The 22,653-nt window shown below is 39.9% G+C and overlaps 1 protein-coding gene across 5 annotated transcripts in view; it reads left to right on the top strand.

Annotated features, from left to right (window-relative positions):
* Positions 1 to 22,653, top strand: part of FOXN3 (forkhead box N3) — a 205,314-nt gene that overhangs the window by 123,419 nt on the left and 59,242 nt on the right. For all 5 annotated transcript variants that reach the window (XM_058026270.1, XM_058026269.1, XM_058026268.1 and 2 more), the window contains exon 4: positions 8,418 to 8,482. In XM_058026270.1, coding sequence (XP_057882253.1) covers positions 8,418 to 8,482 — 65 coding nt within the window. The remainder of the gene's footprint in view (positions 1 to 8,417; positions 8,483 to 22,653) is intronic.

Genomic DNA, 22,653 nt, shown 5'->3' with positions numbered 1-22,653 from the left:
GCATGAAGAGTTAGAATTGAGATGATGAAATATGTAATTGGGGCTTTTCAAATATGGGAGTACTTCTGGTTTTATGCTCTTGTTTTATCATCATCATCATCATTGTATTTTCTTTTACATAAATTTCTGACATGTGCATCAAACACTTTTGTGTATGGCCCAGTGAGTACAAATCTGTGCAACCTCCTCTGCAGCAGTGTTGCAGATCCTATAAGCACATTAAGCTTCCCAAGGAAAAGTACCCTTAGCATCTGGGAGAGGTTAAATGTTCCAGGGGAGAGGTTAAACATTCGCTTGTTCTCTGCTGCTCTAATTCCAGAAGCCAGATTAGTTCTGAATCATCTGAACCACATTCATTGAAGATTAATGAGAAAGACCAAGTGTGGAAAATTTCAGCTGGTAAGCGCCTTGGCTTTGAGCAAGTGGTGGAGGGGGAGTTCATACTGGCAGCAGCCTGCGGGTCATGCTTAGTTTTAGGTTCCCCTTAGTTCTACAATTGGTGAAATGGGGAATCACCATTCCAGATAAGAATTTCAGCAAGCAACATGAAGCAGTTGGCAGAGCACACACACACCCCACACACCACTTTAAAGCCTCACCTCCTGTTTCCCATCTATTTCTGTTTCATTGGACAGCAGATTTGCCCTTCTGCACGTTTATAACTTCATGCATGTTCAAGGTACGCTGGTGTCATTAAAGTGGACAAGTTCTCGGGAGCGGGTGACACGCCATCCAGCAGAGGTGTGCCTCTTGTCACTCTCCAGTCCAGTTAACTGACAGGCCATGGTTAAGCCATGGTTAGGGATGTGACTGGGAGCCTCATGTAGGAAATATTTCTGAAATCCAGGCAGGTCTATCAGCAAAACTGTTGGAAATTCTGCAAGATAATAAATGGAAAATTCAGGACTGGAGTAACAGAAGTCAATTGTGTGACCCTGGGCTTTAAAAAAAATTATCAGTTTTGATTCGGGAGAGTCCTTCTTTTAGGAGAACATCACAGTATTGTGCCTGGTTAATAGCTCTGCAGTTTCACTGCAGTTCAGTTCTTCAGGTGGTCAGTGTGGAGTCTAGAGCCTGTGCTATAGCATTAACTGTCCAACCAGACTCTTACACATTAAGTTTAAAGTGAAGGTAGGCCTTAGGTATAGACAGTGTCTAGGACTCATTTGTTTTCCAGAACCTGAGATTCAGGAATTTTTTCCAGTGCAATTTTAAGGAAGTTAAACCAAAGCAGAAATGAAGCTCTTCTTTCCCACTTGTTTTGCAGCAAATGGAAGCAGAAAACTGAAGTGCTCTATTTCTGATTTTGTAGAATAGAGGAGAATCAAACTCTTCTCCCTGTTGGCCAGGTCAGTGTTTGATGCTGGTGTAGCCCAGAAGAGGCCACAGTCCTCTGTAGTCTCAGAGGCCAGTGGCTGTCTGAAAAAGGAATATTCTATTCATCTGGGCTTCAGGGCACTGACTTGTGCTTCCTGCTTGAGCTGGCACAGACATGCTCTGTAGCTCAGGAGACAGTTTAGGTAACTCCAAAGTTTGCCCTGCATGACAACTACCAGTTATTCATCCAGTGGTAGTCTAGGAACCATTTAATAGCAGTTGTGAGAAAAACAGCACTTCAGCAAGTGAAGTAACCTTGTATTTTTCCTTACTTCGAAATAAGGGAAATAAGTGGGAACAAATAACAGCTGTGCTCTAGAAGTGAGCTGTGTTGGTCCTTCCTTAACTACATGCACTTCAGAAGACTATTCCCTCACCTATTGTGTTGTTAACAATTCTTTATTCCTTCCAGAGATATATAGTCTTGTGTCAGTAAGCCTGTTTTTAGTACAAAAGAAGAAAAATAAAACTCAGACAGAAAGGATGAAATTACTTGCCTGGAGTCACTGTGTGATTTCAGTGGTAGAGGCAGAATTAGAACTGGAGGCTCATAGGCAGCCTCTCCCAATTCCCAATGGAGACAAATCTTTTTTAATTAAAACTAACATGGGACAGTTGCCTCACCATGAATTTTCAAATATATCTGGACTTTCTCCTGTTTTAGTATTCAGCCTAGAATTATCTCGTGTTCACAGGTGCATCTTAAAATATTTAAACACAGATTAATGAAAGATTTTCATTTTGCACTATGAGGCTGGTGTACCTCAAATAGCCATCTCTCTTGAAACAAGTACTCTGTAGAAATTATGATAGTTTCATTTATTTAAACAAATCCTGTGTTGTTGTCCATAAATATATATTGTTTGTCTCTCAGCAGAGACCAACATTCTGGCCAAAGACTAGAGAGTCTCACAGAGGGGAGAAGGCTTCATGTATCACACCAGCAGTGACAGGAGCCTTTTGAGCACCTTAGCAGAGCTGTTGGTGGGCTTCAAAGGACACATGACCGTGTTTTTCTTGAAATTAGGAATTACCATTTTTATCCCTGATTCTGGAAATTTGAGTTTTCTTTTAACTTTTTTTTAATCTGCCCCACCCCCTACTTCCCCTGCCTTGTTCTTGCTTAATTACTTAAATGAAGACGTGAAGACCATGGCAGGACAATGGCCTTGGCTATTTGGAGAACATAAAGAATTTGACCCACTTTTCCCTTCATCCTTCAAAAAGCATTAAATTTTATTTTCAGGCATTTTGTTCATGAGTAGCTTTCATGAGCAACTTTTCTTTAGTCTTTAATGAAATTTAGATTTAGAAAATCCCTCTGGCAGTTGTGTCATATAGAAAACTCATTTAGAGTTCACAAGGGATCAAAATGTTATTGTTCACTTGAAAATGTGTTAGACACCCTAGAGAAACCAGGAAAGACTCCAGCTAGGAGCTTAAAGTCTCGATCTCACATGTTGCAGTAAGTGAGAGATACTGAGAGACAGTAAAAGAGGGAATTGCAGAGAAAAGAGAAGCATTGCCAGAATATTAGATTAGCAGTCATAAATTAAAAATCTGTATTGTGAATTCATAAATCTCTTTAACAGTAATGTTTTGTCAGTTATGGAAAATTTGAGAAGATGGAGTAATGGGTTTGTATGTTTAAAATCTCTAAAGCATTAATCAGTTTTCATTGAAGTGAAGAAATACCTTATCACCAGCCTTTGAGGGTTTTTTTTATGTATTGGCCCAGGTTAGTAGAGGGATTTTTGCTTTGCTTGGAGAGGAAGCTTGTTTTGTTGCTGGGTGATGGCTAGTTGTGGTATTAATTGCCAGCAAACTGCTGGCAAGGATTAGACTTTTTCTTTTCTTCATTAGCAAAACACAAGTATTACAGGTCCAGCAGTATAGGAACACTTCTGTATTGCTCAACAGGTAAAATGGCAGTGATCAGTTCACTGAAACAACTATGGTTATGTGCCCAGATGGACAGTGCAGTAGTATTGTTTGCACCCATGCAGCAATGGCATTAAAGTTGACTGTAGAAAAGGAAGCTGGTACAACAGTGAAAGGATGTGAGGTCTCCAGTGCAAGCAGTGAAGAGCTGGCAGGTGTTAGAAGAGTCATCAATCAGAAGGAGCTGTTGTCTGTCTTGTGTTCACTCTACAAGCTCATGGCAGTGTGGTTTGGACCAAGTGACCTCCTCCTGTGCCATTCAACACCGCTCTGCAGACCATGTTTGTTCAGCACAGGAGCCAAGGAGGCTGCTCACCACTGTAGCTGGGAACATTTCCCATGCCTTACACAGGGTGATTGCCATAAGGAAATACTGTTTATCTTCCAGCATCAAGGAATGCTGTATTCCCACAAAAACATACTTAACCTTTTTTCCTCAGTTACAGCAGCATCCTAAATTAATTCTCAAGTAATGGTAAAAGCCATTCCAGCTTAGTTGGGCAACCATTTATATACCTTAGTGTCACAGTCTGCACCCTGCTGGCATTGGGAGCTGGTTGGGCTTGTCAAGAGCATCATTCCCTGCTGCCTCCTGATACAGGGTTTAATGGGCTCCATCCAGATAAGGCATCTACAACTATTGTTATCAGCAACTTGAACATAAGACACTGACTAACTGATTTAGTTGCTTCTCAGAAACTTTTGGAGGTTAGTTTCTAAGCCTGCAAGATGCTTCATTGGCTGCTCTTTGACAAAATGATTTATTGCTTCTAGGTTTGGTGTTCTTGACATTTCCTTCAGTTCACTCTTCGTCAGAGGTGTTGGTCAGACTTGGAAGAAAAGCATTTTGCACTGTGGATGGTTGGTAATGGAATACTTACAGCATGGGTACAGCAGTGCCTTCTTTCCCTTCAGCTGGTAGTGGCAGCTTCTGTTCCCAGAACTTTTCAATTATATAGCTGTCCTCAGAGCTGGTATTGCCCTCAGGGCAAAGAGGGGTAGTTGCAGTGTATTGTGTTGAGCTGTAGAGGCAGTTCAATCATCTTTTCTTGTTCCCGTCGTTTTTGCAACTAGTGAGGGCTGGAGAGGACCTCCTCTGTTTCCTTGCTGCCTGTTCGTGGTCTAGCAGCTGTTTGCTTACTGCAGCTGTGTTGGGTATTTTGTGTGCCACAGCTTGTTAGCTTACAGCTGACACTGTTTATATTTCTGTCCTCTACTGAGCTGTCCTGCCCTGTAGTCCAGGCTTTCCTGAAAGCTAGGAATTAGCTAATTCCACCCCCCCTTGGCCATGGTGGGCTAAGGTGTGTGTGCAGCATTTTCCCTTCCTCTCCAATGAGCTGTCCTTCATTGGGCTAAAAAGTATGAGCTTCAAAGGCCTTTGAAATGTGTGTTCAGGGGCTGGTGTTGGCCTGTGTGTTTGCTTTCCCCTCTTTCTGTGTCTTCCTGCTTTACCATCACTCAGTAGATGTATTTGGTAACACAGTCATTGGCCTGTATTTATTGCTTGGCTTCTGTGTTTTTATAATCCCTTAATTGTGGTGTGTCGTGCCACACAATTGAATTTGGTTTGAATTTTTAGTTGTTTGGGTTCTTTAAATCTATTAATCAAGCCTCTCAGACAAAGAGGCCTGTGAGAGCTTTTGGCATAGTTGGGAAAAACTGCAACTGTGCAAGAGAATTCTTACTCTTGCTTTTTTTAGTGCTTGGCTTCAAGACCGTAGTCTCCTTGCTCTAATGTGAATTCCAGAAGACAAAGGATTTATGTTTCCTTTTTTAAAGTTTCTTGAAGCCTAGGCACCTTTAAAGATTTTTATCAAAGTCCATCATACATTTTGATAGAAATAACTAATCTGGGTGCTCACACACATTATTGCTTCTGTATGCCCTGGGAGCTCTGGGTTGGGCTGGCCACCTGCCATGAACCCTTACTGGCTGGACAGTCTTCATATTGGCCTGGTTTCCAGCAGAAACAGTATTCAAATCGACACATTCCAGTAGGATGTTTTAGATTTCAGCAAAGCAACATTTTCCTATGGAAAGCCTTTCCTCAGAAAAATCCCTGAAGTCAGGAAGCTTCCCATGCCTGGGGCCCAGTGGCCCAAAAAAGTTTCCTGCTGATTGTGTCTTCAGAGAAAGAACAGTTCATTGCTTGCCTGGAGTGGAAATCAAGTCCCATTTGCCATTAAAAATTGCTGGCACATCCATGGGAATGGGGACTTTGATCAGAGGTGGCTCCCAATTCTTCAGGGGTTGAACACCATCCTCCATCAGTTCTCTCAGATACAGGTTCAGCAGGCTGAATACTGGAGTGAGTGCTTCATTTGCTCCCTGTGGTGGTGCACAGATGCCACAGTGCCAGTGACGGTGCTGTGGAGGGAGGTGGATTGTGCACTGGATGCCTCTGGACTTGTGCCCCTGGATCCTGTTTTATGCATTTACTGCAAATACTGTTGCAGCCTGGATATCCTGTTGGCTTCAAACAATAATATTTTCTGAAAATCAAACCTGTGGTCCTTGGCAGGTAACTGTTCATGTTTCACATGTTGTCTGAATTGTTCTTTCAAGATGTTTGCTTGAAATCTCAGCTTACTATGGTTAATCAAGGTCCATCTTCCACCCACTTCTGAAAGTGCCCTATGCTCATCTGCTTCTCAGAGTTAGGCCAGTCCAAACATGTCCAAAACAAAAATGTATTAGACCCCAAGTTTCTTCATAGTGAGATAAGAGTTCAGACTACTTACTGCTTTTCTTCCAAGAGATATTACTTTTGTCAGTGTGTTTAGTGGTGGAAGGGAAAACCCCTTCCACCAATAATGCTAATGGAATAAATATTAATTTTATATCAGGTATTGATTACGAAAGAAAATCAGAGACCCAGATTTTGCATTTTTATTTTGCCTAAATGCAGAATATGCTGTTACTTCTATAGGAGAAATGGCCATTCTTCTCTTGTAGCTTACAGGCTACACTGAAGAAACAACTTGTTTGAAAAAAAGCCCGAGATGGACCAAGTTATTTGGGTTTTTATTGATTGGTTCTTTAGAAGAGTGAACTTCTTCAAATGGTTTCTTAATATGGAACAGAGAGGAAGCAGCTTTTGAACACTTTAAAGTGATAGTTCAGCTCTATCATTTGTCAACTTGAAATATGTTTTAATTATTAATACCCTCTGAGACTTCACATACAAAAGTTTGGGAATAAAAAAAATTTACCCAATGCAGTTCAGACATAGGTAAACTTCTACAAAGCCATGCAAACACAAAAGTTTGTTGTTTCAAAAGGCTTGACAGTTGCTGCAGTACATTATGTACGTGCTTTAACTCTTTAGCTTCCTTCCCTGGGAAGACTCAGTTAATTTTCTTAGCTCATGTGGGTTTGTGCTCAATCAGATGGAGATTTTTATGAGAACCCTGGGCCTTTTTTCAAATTGGAAAAAAAAAAATCACTGGCTTTGTTTCTCTAGTGGAGACATTTTGTCTATTCAAAAACATACACTTTTCCCACTCCTTTCTTTAACCCTCTTCCAACCCACTTACGACAGCCTGGGAGTGAATTTCTTTTGCAGTGTCATTTCAGAATTTCACTCTTTTTTTTTCTCTTGGGCTTTTGAAAGGCATATAATTGCCATACCGTGATTTCTGATTGGTAAATCTTTACAGTATCAAGACAATGCTATGGCTTTCTATTTGTAGCCTGATGGGTCCTGTTCCAGAGATTATGCAGGAGTCTGATACACCGTAACATATGTGATGGGAGTGAATCCTGCAGGAGTGTGAATGCCCTCAACAGCTCTTGACCTTCCTATGAGTTGAGGAGCTACCCTGAAGAGCGGGCGCTTACTACAAGGAATGCAAACAATGGTTGCTTAAGCACTATGAAGTGAGCGTGTGTTCAGACAAGTGTGTGCCCCGTGCTCTCCAGCACTTAAAATGTAGACCTACTTAACTTCTTTTTGGTCATTTTGTTTTCTTTCTCTCTCTCAATTCCCCCTTTTGTTAAGGAGTATTGAAGGTTTTCATTACTCATGTAATTGGTTTGGATGTATAAACAGTCCTTATTTTAACACAGTGAATTTTTTATATATATGCACAAGACTATCTGCAGAATAGTTGTACTTATATTCACAGAGCAGTGTTAAATACAATTTCCATTGTATGGACAATATATACAGAAGCTATATGACTGCAGTTGTGATAGCTGAAATTTTTCAGTCTACTTTACCAGACTTCTTTAAAGTAATTTTTCACTGCTGTGTCTGCCTATATGTCAGCCATTGAGTACATCACTCTTAAAAGAGTTGTCTTAGGAGCACAGAAGGCTGTATCCCCAGACTGTGAGTGTTTGTCTATGGTGCAAAGTAACTTACACCACAGAGGATGATTTTATGGTCTCTGCAAGGATTTGTCCATGAGTTGTCTCAGAAGCAGAAGAGGGGCTGGCCCTGTGTGAGTTCAGGGCAGGGCCTTGGTTCAGGCAGGCAGTGACACTGCCAGGCACCCGGTGGCCCCTGTGGCCACTGCCCTGGCAGGGTCTCACAGGAGCCACCGTGGTCACCAAGCACAGGACAAGGGCTGAGATGTGTCACTGGTGCTGGGGACAATATGTCAGCTGTTCCTGCTGCTGTGAGGGGCTGTGCCTGCGGCGGCTCCGTGGGTGAGGCACAGGAGCTGCCTGGGCTCCGTCCTGCGCAGACAAACAGCCGGGGCAGCAGATTGCCACAGCTGAGTGAAACGTTTGAATTATTAGCAGGTATCTCTGGAGAAGGGCATGTATTTTTCTGTACCGAGAATTCAGTAAATAATTTTGACATTGATTTGAGGTTTTCTATTATTTATTCAAAATTGCTTTTTTCTCTTTTCCTCCAAGAGGTTGTGGGTGTGTGCTCTGCTGAGGAGATTTTTCCTCATGAAGAAAATGTCGATCTTGAATCAAATTAACCTATTTTTAACATTAAATATTAGATCCTCTCTTGAAGGCAAAAGTGTCATGATGTTACATTAGCTTTAAGAGCAAAACAGAATTCATGCAAATAGTAACTTATAATTGCAACTTCTAATGCAAATGTGATTTTCTTTACACTTGTTTCTTATTCCCTTTAGCACATCAGGTCCACCCATTTGGCCAGGAAGCACCTTTTTCAAGAGAAACGGAGCCCTTCTACAAGGTAGGTGATAGATACTGCATCTTGGAGTAACTGTTCTACTTGAGAAATAACTTCTGCAAATTGCACAGCTTTTTTGATACTTACCTGGCAAGAAATAACCAAATGTTTTTTTGTTTCCTTTACCCTTTCTCCTTTATTGCGCATCTGGTGCCTTGAAAATGACGGTTTACCACGTACAGTGAGTGTAGTCTGTGAAAGTTGCTGCTTGTTTTCTTTCCTCAGATCATTAAATTGCTTGCTGTAATATATGGTGAAGGGTGGCTTTTTGGTTTTTTCCCGTTGTGTGGATAAAGAGTACCCAGAAGGAAATGTTCCAGGAACATCACTTTTAGCTCTGTGGATGAAACAAGGTTGTTCTTTGAGAGAGATCCTTTTTTTTACTCCTTAATTGTGCTGATAGCAAAAGGTACCAGAAGGTAGGTAGCCAAGATGTGATGGGGAAAAGAGTGTCAGAGTGTTTGTCTCAAGAAAGCTACTGTGGTTAACAGTGCTTATATTCACAGAACATTGTTAAATACAATTTCCATTGTATGGACAATATATTCAGAAGCTGTATGACTGCAGTTTTGATAGCTGAAAATTTTCAATCTACTTTACCAGACTTCTTAAAGTAGTTTTTCACTGCTGTGTCTGCTTATATTTCTGTCATTGAGTACATCACTCTTAAAAGAGTTGTCTTAGGAACACAGAAGGCTGTATCTCCAGACTGCGAGTGTTTGTCTATGGTGCAAAGTAACTTACACCACTGAGGATGATTTTATGGTCTTTGCAAGGATTTGTCCATGAGTTGTCTCAGTTTCCTTTTCATTCTCCTGGTGCCAAGACTTTTCTGGTCTTTCTTCTGACAGAAAATGCTATATAATGTTCTCAGGAGCATTTATCCAAATCACCTATGATGGAGCTTTACTCACAATGAGACACACAAGCAAATAATTCATTGTCAGGCAGTATTACCTTTTACAGACCAAAGGAATCCAGCATCTGAGGTTTACCTGAGAATATTTTTCAAGTTAATTCCTTGCACATATCTAAGAATTTTCATAACTCTATTTACTATCTGTGCTGAGATTTGTTCAAGTGAATTTTAAATACATTAAAACATTCAGATTATTTCTTACCACTAGGAGATGGTATAAATTGTAGAGTTTAGCTGCTTTTGGCTTTAGTCTGATCAGATGGCTCTGCTACCTTTACAGTCCTTCCTAATGAGAAGAACTAGATTTTTTTTTTTTTTTTTTTTTTTGTAAGGAGAAAGAAATAGCTTGATTTGTTTCACTTTTTCAACAATTCAATTTTTAAATGGGTATCTGCACATACGTAGTCTTCGTAATCTGAGTTGATAAAATGTAACTTGCTCTGTCGAGTCTGTACGGCAGAAATGTTTTACTTTTTCTTAAGATGCAAGATGCCAGGAATTAATAACAGCTGTTTTTGTAGTCCTCCCCATCTCAGTTGTTGCTTAAAGCCTTCTCACAACAAAGAATACACTGTTCTCTATCCTTTTCTCCTCTGCCCTCTTCTGCCTTCCATGTTGAGGTGGAAAATCTAAAAGCCCAAAACTTCTAAAGAAATAGAGAAAAGAGATGACTGTCTTTTCAAGCAACTGGCAAAGCCTAACAGACCTTTAACTAAGTTGGCATTCTGTGTTGCCATTTCAAGTGGAAAATCCAGCCAAGTTGCACTATAATATGCATGATACAACTGAGGTTGGAAGGATGAGAGAGTGTGAAGGAAAACCTCATTAAAGTAATCTTTTAACACTTCCTGGTTATAAATTTAAAGCAAGAACATAAATCAATGAAGCCTTCCTTTCTGTCTTTTTTCTGTTTTTGGACTTTTCCCTGCAATAGGCTCTTCACTATGTGGGCTTTAGCAGGTTGCACAGAAATAGTGCATCCACCTCTTTGCTGCTTCTCTGAGCACCTTTTTCCAGAAGATCCATGCAAGAAAAGGTGGCACTGCAGGGAGATGTGAAATGAGGTGTAGGTATTTGTCATGATGCCTTGAGAGGCTCTCTGGAACAGAGGCTAGACCATGTTAAAGGAATAAAGTAGATATTTGTTGAAAGGCCTTCAAAGGATACACCTTGGGCAGTACAAGAGCCTGGCCATGGCTCCACCCAAGATGGATGATGCATCACAAGTTTTCACAGTTTGATAAGTTTTGGTCCCTTTAATATTGGGGTTAATTGTCTAACTACAGCTTCAGGTTATGAAGTCCCATCTTCCCAGATTGCTCTCCTCAATTCACCATTGTTTATACTTTTTGGACCTGCAATGGTATCCTTGGTTCTTGGGCTGGAAAAGGATTGTTTTGTCTAACTGAACTGTGAGAACTTGCTAACACTTTATATGAAATTCAGAGTTATATACAAATGCAATACAAAATCTGGAAAATACGAAAGCTGAAACTTTAGGCATCAGTCAGTAGCTATGTTACATGACCATCTGAAGTATTTTTCCAGTGCTTATATTCAGCTTAATGCAGTAAGGAGAGTGAAAAATTGACTCAGTTATTGGTTTCAAGTTATTGTCCTACCTTTGGATTGGCAAAAATTGAGGTAACAAAGGGATTTTAAACTATTTTTACTTGATAATTGTTCTACTGTGTTTGAAAAGAATGTTCACTGTGTTATAGACAATAATACAGAATACTTCTGTAATTATAGTAAATGTGATATTCATGTGCACTTGTCACACCTCATTTCTTCTGAATTCTTAAGAAAAATGTTCTTTTTCTGGTCTGAGGAATGAAGAGAAAATATTCCACAATGTAAGTAGTGCTTTCTTTAGCCAAGAAGACTTGTAGATGCTCCTGGTTTCCATTCATTTTATATCTGAACTATTTGGCAAAATAATCTTAACCATTGTAAAGAGTTTAACATATTTCTTCTGAGAAAGTAGCTGAGAAAACAGTTATCTGTGTACCTCAAAATAGCAAAGGAAGAGAAAGGGAAGCTAAAATTCATTTTAGCTATTCTCTGTCCTTAGTATTTTTGACATGAGCAGGAGTAATTATCTGTTACTTTCTGGCTTTGTATTTTTTTAAGAATTTTGAAATATATTTACGCTGTTCTCTTTTTGCGTGTGTTTTTATTAGATACGAGATGGCTGCCTTAGGTTTTTGGGGGGGTTTTGTTGGTTTTGTTTGTTTGTTTGTTTGGGTTTTTTATTTGTTGGTTGGGGTTTTTTTGTGGTTTGGTGGTTTTTTTTGGTGTTTTTTTTTTTTTTTTGGTGAGGATCATGGTTCTGTTGTTCTTGGCATTAACTCTAACCAGTTACTCTGTATTGAGTCAGTCACCTGCCTAGGTACTTTTTTGTAGTCTTGAACTCCTTCTGGTGGGTGATGGTTGCTCCCAAATCCTTGTGCTACTTGGTCTTCTTGAGAAAGGTCCCATGCAGAGCTTAATTTAGGTAGGACCTTCAGTCCTCCCAGACTCTAATGTCTTCTCTCAAAACTTACCTGTGTGTCCATGGCAGTTGCTGTATTCTAGCTTTTGGGATTCCCATATAAACAGGTCTTTGCTCTTGCTGATTTTTTATTCTATTGTTTTGTTTGTAACTTGTTATTGTACATATAGTGTGTTTGTTTCAAATCACAGATTTTTTTTTTAATCTGCTGTATTGAGAGCCTTTGTTCCCACTGTCTTTTTTTGTTCTGATCTGTCATAACACATTCATTTTTATGTAATAAAATATATGTGAGGAAAGAGTCCTTGTGGTGGAAAATACCTAGACATATTCTAAACTCTTAAGGAACTTATACTGTGGAAGATATGTGGGGCCATAGTCACATTAACTTGAAGACCTTAAAACTAATATATGGTGTCCTGAAAAGGGCAGTTTTGTTGCCTCTGCTCTGATCTTGGGTGTTAAGCTTGCGTTACAGACTTCAGCATGCAGTTGCTCATAGATCAGTGGTAATAATAAAACTTTTTTGCTGTTAATATATCTGATATTCTTCTTGAATCAACTAAAAATACATCTTCAAATTACCATTTAGCAGCAGTCATATAAATTCCAGTGGCTATGTGCCACCTGTAAGATGTAACTGGACTGTGGAGGGGTTTGGTTTATTTTCTTAAAGATGTAACTTATCTTTCAAGGGAGAGAAACCCGAAACAACAAAGTTACTACTCTTTTTTAATCTTACTTGCCCTCACACTTTAATAAATTAAATGCAGCATATTACAGTGCCTTTTTGTATCAAATCTGTTCTGTGTTGATTTGTCTTCATTGTCTGGGGAGGGAAAGTAAACCTGGGTCATCCAGTCCCTATTGCTGTTGAAAAAAAAATGTAGATGGGCCTCCTCACTAAGACTTGATGGTCCACCTTCCAGTTGTGCCTGACCTACTGTAAGTAGAGCCACAATCCTTGCCAAGTTTTTCTGTGTTCTGGTGGAGCAAGGTCCTCACTTCCACTTCTGACAGTCAGCACAATTTAAATCTGCTGCCTGTGGATGTTACATCAAAGATATGAACTAAGATCCTGCTGACCTGGATTCACACCTGCAAACTGGATTGCAGTAGTCAGTGAACTGAATTCAGACAGCATGGCTTTCCTTGGAAGGCATAATTCTCTTTTAATGAGGATGGAAAGAAAGATTGGAAAAATCCATCCCCTTGAGAATGCAGAAGGGGAGCAGTGAGGAGCTGCATGTGGCCTCTAGTCCATCTTGGCTGAGGGAGCCTGAGAAAGGAGGCTCAGATCTCCCCAGATCTCATGGTCTGCTCGTTCTTTCTGTACCAGCAGCTGCAGAGAACAGGCATCCTCGTGCTCCAGAGCAGAGCAAGGGATAAGATGTTTACCTGGGGATGACTTGCCCTCTTCTCCTATCTGCCTTGGTCCTGCTGCCATGGCTGTGGCTGGCACTACCTGTGAGAAGCTTTGATGGGAAAGAATTGGAAGACACTGTCTTCACAGGGTCAGGTGTCACCAAAATCAGTGTGAGATGGAGACTCCATAGTTTGTTGCAGAGTAGAAATGGAAACTCTGGGCACTGCTACTCCAGTGACCCTTACTGCCCTCAGTCCAGGTTGGTGGCTTCTATGTTTTATTGTGCTGACACCTGGCCATAATGTGAGACTTTAAGGAAGGTACCAAAGCCCATGGATTGCTTTATTCTTAGTTGAGAATGGTGAGTTATTCAAACCAGAAAATTGCATTCCTAATAAGAAAGTTTGTTTTGTATGAGCAGACCAGAAATGACATGTCCTTCATAAAAAGATGAGGAACCAGTTTGTTTTAAACATGTGCATACAATTGTACAGAGATCTTTTTCTTCTCTAATAAGCTTGAGAATCCTTGAAATATCCAAATAAGCCATTTAATCTCTTTCCCATTAAGTATTTTTAAGAAATATGAGAGGAGATTTGGGACTTCACCTTTCCAAGCATTAGCTATTAGTAGAAGCAGTTGCTGAGGTGGAAATAAACCAGCAGGGAGGAGGCAAAAAGGAAGCATTTGTTGCTTATTTCCCTTGAAAACACTAAATTAGAAACTTTCACTCTTATAAATGAAGACATCCAGCCTATGTTTTTATGTTAATAGTGGCATTAGGACAAGAATGTAACAATACCAGGGCCTGGTTCCTTTGAACACGTACTGCCCACACCAACTACTGAGCCTGCTCTAGAGAAGCTGGAAGGAGGTGGTTTTTTACTTTCAAGAGTAAAGCCTTTCAAAATGGAGCTTGACAACAAAATCACCAAGAGAAGATGCCTGTGTGCATGCAGCCACATGTATTTTCTGTCTAATAATGGGGAAAATTTGAATGTTTTGTCAACACCACCAACAAATACCCAGGACCCCCTGCCAGCACAGTGGGCTTCTTTCTCCTGGTGGAAATTCGGTTCATCTGCTCTTTCCACTGGGCAAGCAGAGCAGGTGCAATCCTGAGCATGCAGGGGAGAGGTACTGCCCATCCTGGAGCACAGGGTGCCTGTACCTTCTGTGCTAATGGGGCTGAGGAGAAGGAGGAACAGGGGAGAGCTGAAAGACAAGAAACTTCAGCAAGTCTGATGTGCTTTTAACCTTCAGAGCTGCGTGTCACACCTCAAAAGAGAACTAACCTTGGAGAGAAATGCTCTCATTTCTTCTACTGCCTAGAGGTGCAAACAAAAAGAACGTGGCAAGGTACTGTATATATTACAGATAATATTATATAATACTTAAATGTCATGGTGACCATAAGAAAAAGGCCAAAAGCAATACAAAATAACCCAGCCTTAGAATTGGTAGATTTAGGTGCTGTGATCTATAACACGCTGTTGTGCAAAACTCTAAGGCCCAAATCCAACTAAACCTTTATTTCTTAATGGATATTTAGGCATCTCCTGTTCCCAAGAATCTAAATACATTTTCTTGCTTTGGGCTTATAATTTCTTGATTTTGTGCTCTGTGAGATGAGTATAATAATGGTGCTTTTCACTGCCCAGACCTGTCAGTCTGCAAAATATTGGATCTGCATCATATTCTGATGCTTCACAAATGGAAGAACTTTAAACAGGAGGAACATAACTGTAAAAATCAACAGAGCTGTCCATTAGCTTTTGCAGGGAAGTGAATTTTGGTTTATTTTTCTTTCCCCCCAGTTGAACTCTGTACTCTGAGAGATATACTTGGAAAATTACTGTTTTCTGAGAGACCTGAAGGGGGGTTGAGAGTCTAGTTCCAATGTAGTTACTTTCATCAGCAGAGCTTTAAACCTTTTGACTTCATCATGTTTTCTCTTCAGCTTTTGCTTCTCTGAGCTGCCATTCCACTGTCTTTAAAAAAATGGTGACAGTCATGCTTTGCTGGTGAGTTGGTTTAGGTCAACATACTGAATTAACAGCAAAGCTGCTATCTGTCCATGTTAAAATAAATCACTTTTCATTCACATAGCATAATTATTTGAATCAGCTTTTTTTTTCTTGTTTTTTCCTCTTTTTTTTTTTCCCGTTCAGTTTTTTTTCTTTTTCCCCCACACACATGAAGGATAGCTGACAATCTCTTCAGGAGTTTCTTTTCAGGAAGATGATTCACATGGTGCTTCCGTAGAGACTGAATATTTGAATAATTTATTTATTATTAGCATTCAGTGTGTTTGCAGTGGTATTATTGAAGAAGTAAAATTAAGTCAGAGGGCTTGTGCAGTGTGTCCCTAAGGGAGTAATTTGAACAGCAGAGCTCTCCTTTGTTTGGGAAAGTGGTTAAACTCCTAGAGGGGCTTCTAGGGTCCTGAGGGTGCTGGTAAGGGCTCCTGTTTGTGAGAGGATTTTGCAATGGCCTTAGCACTGTACAGTCAATTAAAAAAATCCCAATGAGTGACTGAATTTTGCAGTGATTCCTACAGAAATGGTGACTTTGGGGTGATGTTTTGAGCTCTGCATTCTGTGTGTAGGGTGTGTATGTAGCTGTGCAGTTTGTGTAATCTTTTTATTCCTATTTTTCTAGTTGAGTGTGTAAAATATGGCAAAAGCTGTTATTTGTTAAGTGCCTGAAGTGTGGTCCTGCTAACATTGGTGTTAGAGCCATTAGTATGGAAATGGGACCTCTGGCTGTTCATATTCCCTGTGACCAAAAGGTGTGAGCTACCTTTGGCCTCTGAAGCTGAGAAGGAAGAAAACTGAACTCCATCAGCCAGGTCTTGGTAATGGTAGATCACCTTGCAGAGTACACAAAGATAAGTTGAACTCCTGATGTGTTTAAACTCAGTGACTTATGTTTCATATCTGCATGGGTGTCTTTACTATCTTTACAGATAACTTTGCTTGTTTTGTAACAGACCTGTGTAGTGACTTTTGAAATTATTACAAATGAGCGACTCAAGATGAAGTTTACTGACTCTGTTTACTTCCCTTGACAACTGGGGAGTGTGGATGAGTGCTGCAAGGCAAGTTCTACCACAGTATTAGGCTTGGGTGGAGGTTGTGGCCACAGGTCTGCTCACCTGTTCTGCCTTCAGTCAGGTGCTGTGTGAGTGGTGGCAGTAAAACAGCACTTTGCAGAACACACCAGAGAGAGAAATAACTGCTTGGCCTGGCTGCCTCAGTAACTGCTGTAGTGTAGGAAGGAAAATATACAGGAGTTACCCTCAAAGCATGAAGGAGGTAAGGAGCTGAATGGTCCTTGCCCTGGCAGGTCAGTGATGAGGTAACCTACAGGTACTGTTTTTCCAAGGATGCTGTTAAATGGCTTCATGTCTGTTCTTAGTTAATTTTCAGGTTGGTCCTGCAGGTGATGTGACTATGACTTTCTGAACACTGGAATCTACTTCCTTTAAACTGGCAGTAGCTGATCTCAGCTTTTTTAGGAAAGGTATTTTCTGTGGCTGACCCTTCTTTTGGCATCAGCACAGGTGGTTTTGTCTAGAGGCATGTTCCAATGTTCCTCCCACAGACACACATACAGGACTGACTTAAAAATGGAAAACTGACCCTGGTGCTCTTGGATTTCAGTTGGGTAAAGGAAGATGGAGATCAGATAGAGCAAAAGAAACTACAAGTTCCTGTTCAGTTGCTTTTTCCTTTTCTAGGACTGGCAAACATCTCCAGTGTTTTCCTTTCCATGCCAGGAGTTGCAGTCTGCTCAAAGAGTGAGGGCTGTTTGCCTGTTGGGATTGCTTGCATCCAGGATTACTGGTACCTGCTGGCACAGTGAGAGCATCTCCTAAGGTGCTGTGGTGTGGCTGGGAAGTAGACTGGCTGTGATCACTGCAGATATGGAGACAAGTCTGGCAGCATTTGGTGTCAAACCTTTCCTCTGGGTGAAGTTTGGGGCTAGGCTACTTCTGCCTAGGATAGAGCAGTAAATTTCAGTGGCCTGTGACAGGAGTACAGCACACTACCAGTTAGATCCCAGATTACAGGAGGCGTTCTCTGAAAAAGTCACAGTTAAAAATTAGTGGTGAAATTTGTATAGTATCTTGGAAAATGGTAGAGTTATGGAAAGATTTATTTTCTGTAACTGTGAAATTATTGTGACTATTGCCATCAAAATCTCTGGGCTGATGAGCTGGAGCATATGCTCCGTGCTGAGAGCTTGTGAATGTTTGGCATTCCTAAAATGTGAAGGTGGCTGATATTAGAAGCAATCTTGGCTTTCATAATTCTAGAGTCTGAGAGCACAGCTAGAAGAGAGGCATATGCCTGTGCTTTACATGGAGATTACTAAAATAAGAATGTTATTGCAGTTGTGTTGCTATGAGCAGTTTTGGTGATGTGCAGATTGCAATGAGCAAGGGAATGCTGTTGTCAAGTCAGGCTGTTCCTTGACTATTCCAGATTTTTTGAGCCAGACCTGTAAGAAGATTATAACAGAAAGACTAGGAATTTTTAAGATGCTCTCTTGCTATGACCTGCTTGTGTGGTGGGCGCTCACCTTTTTTGGATCTCCGGGGAAGCCAAAGCTTCCTAACTAGTAAAAAGAGGAAAATTATGGGACAGGCAGTGATGGTGATCAAGTCTTAGCAAAGTTTGTGTCTCGTGAGTTTCCTTGTATTCTGTGTTAATGATGCTCATGGTTAACATTGGCAATAATTTTTCCCCTCTAAGATGCTAGAAATTTCTTCTTGTCAGAGCAGATCTCTTTTCTGCTGGTAAGTTCTTGATTATATAGAAGGCATTTCTTAAACATCCAAAAAATGGCAGATTAACAGAAATGGAATATTACTAGGAGAGCTTAATTTTGTTTGAAATGTTGAGAAAAATAGAAGCTATCTTAAATTGATTGGCTGGTCAGTGGCTTGCATATTTCACTGCTATGCCTTAGTTAAGCTAAATGTGAAAAAATCCATTGGTTTCAGATATTGGAATAAATCTTGCTGCTAGAAATGCTTGAGCTGCACACTTGAGAGTATGAAGAGCTCTGGGATGGCACAGTTTGTTCTTACAACTGTGAATTCATAATTTGATTTTCCTGAAATTGATAACAGACTAGTGAATGAATTGGGGATGCAAGAGGAAAGGAGGCAGGATTTTTTTTCTTTTTCAGGAGAATTACAGAGTGTTCAGAAAACCAAAGCCAGGGCATCTTTTGGGGTAAGTAGTGCTTTACATTACAGGTTTCGAATATTAGAAGTACACCTGCCAAGATAGTAGCCTGTGAACCTGAACCCACTGTACACGGCACTTCTTCCTCACATCCTTTGTAAAAAAAAACAAAGTTGCACCTGGATCTTGACAGACAAACTTTTACAAAACAGTCATCTCCAATCAGCAGAATGGGATAAACTCGTTTTCTTAAAAGTGTAAGAGTCTGTAAGACTTCTAGACTGTAAAAGATTTTATCCTCTATTGAATACATTTAATACCGACCACAAGTTGGCATAGAAAATGTTACTTTTCTTTAAATTGTTTTAGGACAATTTTTGTCAACCTGGATATAAGATTATAGGATATTTGGCTTCATCTACAGGTTATTTCTCTTAGTTTCCTTTTTTTTCAGGTCAGAATGTCATAGTGCTTGGGATTGGATACAATAAAAATAATAAATTCTGTTTCTTTCTGATAATATTTATTTCTGTGTCTAGCCCGTCATTTTGCTCTCTAGTGCACAAGAAGGATAAGGTGAAATTGAAATTAAAATTGCACATATAGTGATGGGTAATTCCGGTCCTGATTTTTACATACACTCATATTTTGAATCCAGATACTAACAACAGTTCCTGCAAATCTTATATTTCAATATTTCATTTATTTTGCATGAATACATGCATTGTTTTTCATTACAATAAAATAGGAAATCTGCTTTGGGTACCAGAAATTGAGTTTAAGTGTTAATTAACTTGTTTCTCTTGTTTCTTGAAACAAGAACAATGCATGATTTTTCTTGGAGATGAAAAAGTAGCTAAGGCCAGACCCACTTGATCAGCTTGGTGTGTACAAATACTTCTGTGCCTCTGTGTATATTTAAATGCATTTGAACATCAGTATAGGTAGTTATCTAATGTATTGAACATGTACAAAGAAATACACAGTTATGTAGAAAATATTCCCTTTTTGTGCTAAAGATTTGGTGCATCTGCCCCGTTCTGATTGTCGTAAATGAGTGGTTTGGCTGCTTAAAGAAACATCACCAAAGGTATTGGGAAAAGTAGTGTTTAACATGAATTTGTGAAAATACAGCTTTACAGAGCTGGATGGGAACATTCACTCCATTACCTTCTACACAGGTTAAAGCAAACAAAGGAGGCTCAAATTAGAAGCAACTTAGAATGATTTACATGGAAGCCAGGAATGCAAAAGGGGGTAAGGGTGCAAAAGATACAGATGCAAAGATAAAGATGCAAAGGGGTTTGGCACCATTTAATGATTGACTGAGTACTTCAGCATGAACAAAGTGATTCAGTAGGGTTCACTACAATTATAACAATGACTTAACTGTAGGTTTGGGTTGGTAATATTCATACCATAATCAATTCACACACACAGAGGTAAAATGATTGGTGCACCTATTTCTGTGTGTGTAAAGGTGCCTATCAAAGATTCCTCTCAAATACATCAAATCCCTTTGAGTTTCCTAGCAGGCAAGGATTGCACTTTGGGGAGCACTGACATGTCAGTGGGGAGTGACTTTCAGCCTAGGCCTCATCAGCCATAAGGGTGCTTCAAGTTTCTCAAGCTTAAGGTTTGTGAGCTCTATAAACATTTTATTCTCCTTATTATTTGTGTTTCTGTCAGTTCTTCCTTTCAGTCCTGTGGAGCAAAAACAAAGTTGTTCCCCTCATGATTTTTCTTCCCCCTCCCCTTCAAACAGTTAAGCTTTTGATTACTGCAGTTGGCATTGCTAATGCTTGAGACAGTTTGGAATTAAATAAACAAGGTTTATTATAAAATCGTTTGTTTTTGAAGAAAATTGTTTAATCTTACATGACCATGAATTTGTGTTTACATTCTGCCCGTAAAAACTTGTTTCATTACCAAAGACAGGTTTCTATCTGTGTCTCAGGTAGCAGACACCTTATTTGCTACATTCAATCTCTATAGGGAAGTCAAGATATACTTCTGGATTTGAGTCTTGCAAATTTGTTAAGAGTTATTTTGTTTTGGGTTTTTTTTTAATAATGGCACAACTTGCCTTAGTCACTGAAAACCACAAGATAGATGTGCGTTTTCACACTTCTTATAGAAATGAGTTAGTGGCTTAAAAACAGAAATTAGCAAATGCTGGCCAAGATGCACGATTGATTAAGAAACTGAAGAATTTAATATATTTATTGGTTTTATTGGGTTGTAGTCAGTCTGTGAAGTGTTCTGGCTATTTGGGTTTGCTTTTTGGCTTTCCAAGATAGTTCTTTTTACTGTGTCTGTAACTTAGCTGCTGCTTTAAATGGTTTACAATGTCTTGCACAAATACAGCTCTTTCTACTCTTCCTGTGCAAATGAAGCTGCTGTATTATTTGTAAAAAGATGAGGCTTTAAACATGTGAGTTGTTGTCTGAGTAAAGGCTTTGATACAACTGGTGCAGAATAAGCACTGACACTTTAGTACTTTGGACAGTATTAATCACTGACAAGGCAACCTGTGTACAACACGAGTGCTCAGCAGACAATTTCATACAGAAACACACTTCTACTCAAATTGATTCTCAAAATACCCAGCAAACCCTTTAATTTCCCCATACCATCTGTTGAGCAGCTTAATGCTTGGAGGCAGAAATGAGACAGGGCAGAACTGGATGGGGGCAGAGCTGAGTGAACACACAGTACTGCAAGGTCACGACTCCCTGGCTTTTCGGGTCAGTCACGATGGGGCTAGCAGGGCTCCAATTACTTCTGAAGGATAGGATCCAAATTTACTGGAAGATTTCTGAAATTAATCCTTCTGAAATTTTGTTCCTAGGATCAGCAGTTACTCTTTTGCCAGACTTGCAAGTGCATATAGGTCCATGGCATCATGATTTATTTTGTAAACATTCCATGATTTGACTGCTATCTTTAGAGATGCCCCTCTGTCTACATGGAGATGTTTTTCTTGAAGAGTGACACATACTAAACTCCTCCAGGTAGCTCTTAGTTTTCACTCTTAGAGGATGACCAGGAAAGATTACAAAACAAACATTCCCGATTTTTTTGCTGATATTTTACTTTCCTGTGATTAACTGGACCAAGAAATCTTTTTATTTAGCAGAGGAGGAAAATGAAATATAGAGGTCCAGAAAGAGACTTGCTAGTACACAGAACCACTGAACAGCTGTTCAGCAATCTACAGATTGAGTAAAATAGCTTAAGATGATGCTAGTGAACTACTAGTCTACTAAATGCATCTGTCATTTTTTTTCTCAGGCTTTTGTTTTCTGGGGGTTTTGGGGGGTTGGTTTTTTTGTAGTTTATCTAAATAAAAAAAAAAAGTAGGCAGTACTTTGGAATAATAATCTTTACCACTGAAAATTAGGTAAAAATAATTACAAGAAAAAAGGTATAACTTAGATCTTCACAGTTACATAAAAAGAGTTTACAGTTCCTCTAGATGTTTTATTCAGCTGGTAACCCTGTTTATAAGCTGAAATTCTTTTCCACATTATATCCTATGGGAGTGTACTCTGTAAGCCTGACTGGAGGAGAGACAGCTTTATAGACACAAGACAATACACAAAGAATCTTAAAACTGCTTTTTTTGAGCAGCCCATGTCTTGCAGTTCAGGCCACACCCAAGCATTGCAGCCCATGGTCAAGGGTCCTGAGAGGAGAGTAGAGCTTCAGCAGTGCTGCCTGCCTGCTGCCTTGGAAAACTCTTGTTTGAAGCACCTACCTCTGGTTTCATCTTGTACTCTGAACTCATGTGAGCACCCATGTCTGTACATGTGTAATTCCTCCACCATGCTTTCCACATGTATTTATTATACATTTATTGCTTTACAAGTAACTTGATGAAGGCTGGACTATTGTTAATGAAGGCTGTGAAGGGCTTGAATCACTTGCTGTGGCTGCTATAGTTGGCATTGTGAGCCTCCACTTCTGTGTGTGTGCTGGTTAAACAGCCATCTACACTGCTTTTAGGGGCTACCTGATGTGCTCAAGTGCAGCACCCTACAGACCTGAGGCATTGTTGTATTACAGGTATCTGCATCTCTTTCAACCTCAGCTCATATGGATTCTTCATTTAGATTCTTTCTTCAGTATTTATTAACAAGAAATCAGGAAGGGAAATGCTGTTGACTTTACATAGGAAGCCTGCAAGCTGAAGCC

The sequence above is a fragment of the Melospiza georgiana genome, chromosome 6 (genome assembly GCF_028018845.1).
Source record: "Melospiza georgiana isolate bMelGeo1 chromosome 6, bMelGeo1.pri, whole genome shotgun sequence".
NCBI classification, from domain to species: Eukaryota; Metazoa; Chordata; class Aves; order Passeriformes; family Passerellidae; genus Melospiza; species Melospiza georgiana.
The sequence above is the reverse complement of the archived record's forward strand: the minus strand, read 5'-3'. Positions and strand labels throughout refer to the sequence as shown.